This window comes from Leuresthes tenuis, unplaced genomic scaffold (assembly GCF_036924035.1).
Source record: "Leuresthes tenuis unplaced genomic scaffold, fLeuTen1.0.hap1 SCAF_17, whole genome shotgun sequence".
NCBI classification, from domain to species: domain Eukaryota; kingdom Metazoa; phylum Chordata; class Actinopteri; order Atheriniformes; family Atherinopsidae; genus Leuresthes; species Leuresthes tenuis.
The window spans coordinates 7,579,557-7,583,929 of NW_027325371.1; the positions used below are offsets into that span (position 1 = coordinate 7,579,557).

Sequence of the window (4,373 nt, forward strand, 5' to 3'; positions counted from 1 at the left end):
TTTCCAATAAATCAAGTGCCACTTCAAAATCCAATCCAGTCTATTAGATAAGTGCCCCCCCCCCACAATGGTAAATTTTTAACTGCAGAAAACCGTTGTACACATCTGACAGCTGATACTTTGAAGACCATCTCAGCCGCCCACAAAGTTGCATGCTCTGTGATTCAGCCCTTACTCATGTGTAGCTCTTTGTTCATATTTAATGAGCTCCAACATGTTCAGCAAATGTCAGCCAATATCTGCAGCCAAAGCAGGCACAAAAGCTATAAGCAGGAGGAGAGCAGATGTTTGAGTGGGCCAACAATAAGATACTTTCAATTGCAATAAAATAAGAGCAAAAACTGAATCAGCCGCTGCTGATGGGCAGACTTCCAGCAGAACACAAACCCTCGGCAATAAAGTGTCACTTTGAGCAAAACTCGATCCATTTTATTGGGTCAACAGCAACATAATAAACTAAAGACATTTCTGCCAGACCTCTCGTCTATGAAAAATTAAATCCTAAAATTTCTCAGATGCTTGACACCCTAATCAATATGTCAAGTTGCATTCAAATTAAGTTTAATGTTAATGTATCTCAGCTACATTTAAAACTTAACAGACCCAATTTCTTAATAATGAATTGTAACAAAAACATGCAGCTGGTCTGCACACATTTTCTTTTAACCTTTCACAGGGGCAACTTCAAGCTGCTCAACAGGAGGCCGTTTGATTCCAAACAAGTTACGCAGGTTAACTTCGGGGTCAACGTAGTGCGGGATCTTGCGTTCATTGAAGAGGCCTGAAAGGTTGGTTTCCACTTTGGCACGTCTGGAGATTCTCATGCGCAGAGCAAAGAGGCGATGCAGGTTCTCCTCCACATGAGGCAGATGGTGGCCATTCAAACGCTTCTGCCAGGATTTCTTGGTCCTCTTACGTTTCTAATGGGTTAAAAACAGTTTTGAAACAACTTGATTTGAGACACTTATGCTCTAAAACTACCACTTATCCATCACTTGGTCAGAAGCCCAGAGTTTTTTTGTTTGCTTTCAAAAGGTTTAAATATAAATCCAAAACAGCTAGTCTGACTGCTTTAGTGCACAACTGCACAGTGGCATACTAATGTCAGAACTTGCCTTCAGTGTGGTGGCACTAGGGTCATGGTGAAGAAGGTGTCTCATCATACTTTCCTGTGGAATAAAAACATTCAGTAGTGAAGTGTACAAAAACTTGCTTGTAATCATCCATTCTTTTGGCATAACATTTAATAAATTTTCATTTTTAAAATCATATTTTGCTATATACCCACCCGCATGGCAAACATGCGTGGACAGTCAGGGAAGGAGCATTTAAACTTGAGGAGGTCCAGGTGCACCTTTCGAATGTGGTGCTGCAGGTTGAAGGTTGTGGAAAAGTAGGCCTGGCAGTCATCCCTGGGACACACCAGCACAGGCTTGTGGGAAGCGTGGATCCGTTTGTGCCTTCGCAGAGCATCCGCCTTCTTAAACACCTTCTTACACACACTGCATGTGAATGTGACTGGAACAAATTGGAAAAAAAGTGGTCAACCAGCTGTCCTGTCACCAAGTATGAAATAGGGAAAAAATGTTTACGCAAAAAACTTTACTTGTAGCACCAAAGGGGAAGCTTACTACTAGTGTTGATACTATGTGTCCACAGCAACATTTACCAAGAAGCCATCATTCCAGGTCATAACTATGCAACAATGAATACAAAGTGTTTGGTTTACAGGCACAATGTGGGTGCCTTCAAGCACACCGGCATTGTTTTGGTCCTCATTGCTGTTTTCATGTGTAAAATAAATGTATAAAAGCTAGCTGAGGGTGAACACAAGTCTGTCATGCTGCCATTGTGACTGCAATTTTCACACTATATCAAAGAACTGTAGTCAATAGTACAGTTTGAATCCCTCTTTAGGCAACTTATTTCAATGCAGACTCCTTTACAAACAGTCATGTTTCAAACCCAATAAATGTTTTACAGGCGTTACCAATTACAATGACGTATTTGCAGTTCAAGTATGATACCGTTTTCACTGAAAAGCTATAACGTGCCATCTTTTCTACAAAAGCATGGTCAGGAAATGATGCCAAAAATATTCACCTGGGTGTTTGGCCAAGTGCTTCTTAAGTTTCCCCCATGTGAGTCCAAGTACCAGGCAGTTGGCATGAGGGCAGCGATAACCTGCAGACACCAAATGATCGTATCACAAACTAAAATCACAAGTTTTCTCACTTCTGGGCCCTTTTACAGTATCCTGTTTACTATTTGTCCATGAAAAAATGTCTCATTTCTGAAGAAGTTCTATGCAAATACTGTTGAGACTCACTTTCCTTCTTTAAATGAAGCCATTTACCAAGAATGGAAGATGGAATAAGCCCCCATAACTCATACTGAAATAGACTAACCTGCATGCTTCTTCTCATGGGCTTTGCGGGCAATGTGGGAGTCAAATGTAGCTGCACATCCATCCTTAGAACATCTAGGTACCCAACCAGGGACAGAAAAAGGTAAAAATAAATCTACAGAGGCCACTCACTCAGTTCATTGTGCCTGTACTGCTGCTTAAAATAATTAAGAAAAATATTTCTCTTTAGGCAAAAGACAAAAATATTGTAAATATGAACATACTTGAACTTAGCAGCCACGTGATGCTCCTGTAAGTGCAGTTTAAACAACCTGCGCTTTTTGAAGGTCAATGTGCACTTTGGCTGGTTACACTATAGGAGGAAACATTCAAGCGGTTAAAACGACAAGAACTTTGGATGATGGCAGTTGTAATATGCTCCTCTGTCGTCACCTGGTGGACACATTCGTATCTTACAAACCTTGAAGTAACAGTTTTTGTCCTCATGGGCGTAGCGCACATGTCTCTTCAGCTTGCCTGCGTCGATGAAAGCCTTTGTGCAGTCCGCAGACTTGCATCTACACAAATCAGAAATTAATACCCGAGATGTCGATGAAGAGGAGATTACTAAAACAATGCCTTTTACTAGAAGACTTACTGGAAAGCCTTCACCCCCCTGTGCCCAAGCATGTGGCGGCTCAGGTGGGATTTTCTCTTGAAACGGCGATCACAGCCAGCAATTGTGCACTGACACGGACGCTGTGGACAACGTTTTCAATGGGCAACTTTGACAAGTCTGTCGTAAATCTACGTTGTTAAGTTGAAATGTTTGCTTACCGCCCCGGTATGCACAGTCTCATGCTCTTTCAGTTTCCAGTCCCTTGAGAAAATTGCTCCACATCCAGCGTAGGTACAGGTGAGCACCTGCCGCGGCTTACCATCGACAGGCTTCCCAGAGAAAACACCGTTCATTGTCCGCTTCTATCTGAGTGCTGCTCTAACTTAATGACTACATTGGAAGGCCGCCGCCTCTCTCAGTCTGTCTTATAACTTATCGAAAGCAATCAACTGTTAATTGGCAGCATCGGGTCACCAGGCGGTGAGTCAGACCTCAGCTTCTCCAAAACGGAAAGCTGAAACCAATTAACCTAATTGCACCATTGGGCCCAGCTGCTCGAGAACAAACGAGGAACTTGGACCAGCCAACAGGCACTTACTGCCTTTCAGCGTTACTGGCGCATTTCCTCCACAGTGACACTGTCAATAATCTTACTACAGTTTACAGAGGACATCACAAACAGGACGAATAAACGTGGAATTATTTGGCTACTACAGCCTAAATTCAATAACAAAACTCAGTCTTTTCTAACATACTGCACAGGGATCGAACTTCTTCTGCCATTAAACAGAGACAGCTATAGACTGTACAGTGGGAACTATATTTCCAAACATTGTAAATTCACCTTTGAAGGAAAGCTTGGGAGTTCTTCACATTCTGACAGATTAGGTTCAGCTGCAAAAACTCCATATTTACAGCACAAAGTGTGGTACCGCTATGTGCACAGCAGAGGGTAGTGTGCCTCTGTGCTCCAGGCTGTTCTGTCCAGATTTACAGCCCGGCATGTAAAAGAGATGGCTCACTGTTTGAAATGTAAATGATAACTGAATGCAATGACAACAACATATCAGATGTTAAAACTGTGAGTTTATACTTTCCAAATATGCTTATTTTCGATTTAATGCAAACAACACCTTTCCAAACCAGTTGGGACAGAGGGATCTTTACATTTTAATTCCACCGTCTCTTCTATTAGCAAAACTCTGTCTTGAAACTGAAGAATTAGACTAACCTAATTCTCAGAATTACTTAGAAGGTTGACTTACAGGAACATTTCAGTGGTTTCTATAGTTTTGTAAATGACAAGTTTCTGATTCATTCCTGCAGATTTAAAGTGATGAATAGTTTGTGGCTTCTTACATTGTAGTTTTTGTTTCATAAAGTGACTTCCTTTTTCAGTATGTGTCA

General features: G+C 41.6%; 1 protein-coding gene across 1 annotated transcript; it reads right to left on the minus strand.

The window, feature by feature from the left end:
- Positions 1–488: 488 nt before the first annotated feature.
- On the minus strand, positions 489–3,349 carry 42sp43 (P43 5S RNA-binding protein). Its single transcript, XM_072369052.1, has 9 exons — positions 3,185–3,349; positions 3,006–3,106; positions 2,829–2,925; positions 2,632–2,720; positions 2,409–2,482; positions 2,104–2,184; positions 1,289–1,518; positions 1,116–1,169; positions 489–920 (listed from the first exon to the last, which is right to left on the minus strand). The coding sequence occupies exons 1-9, from the start codon at positions 3,317–3,319 to the stop codon at positions 663–665; spliced, it is 1,119 nt and encodes a 372-aa protein (XP_072225153.1). The 5' UTR covers positions 3,320–3,349; the 3' UTR covers positions 489–662.
- Between the last annotated feature and the right edge of the window lie 1,024 nt (positions 3,350–4,373).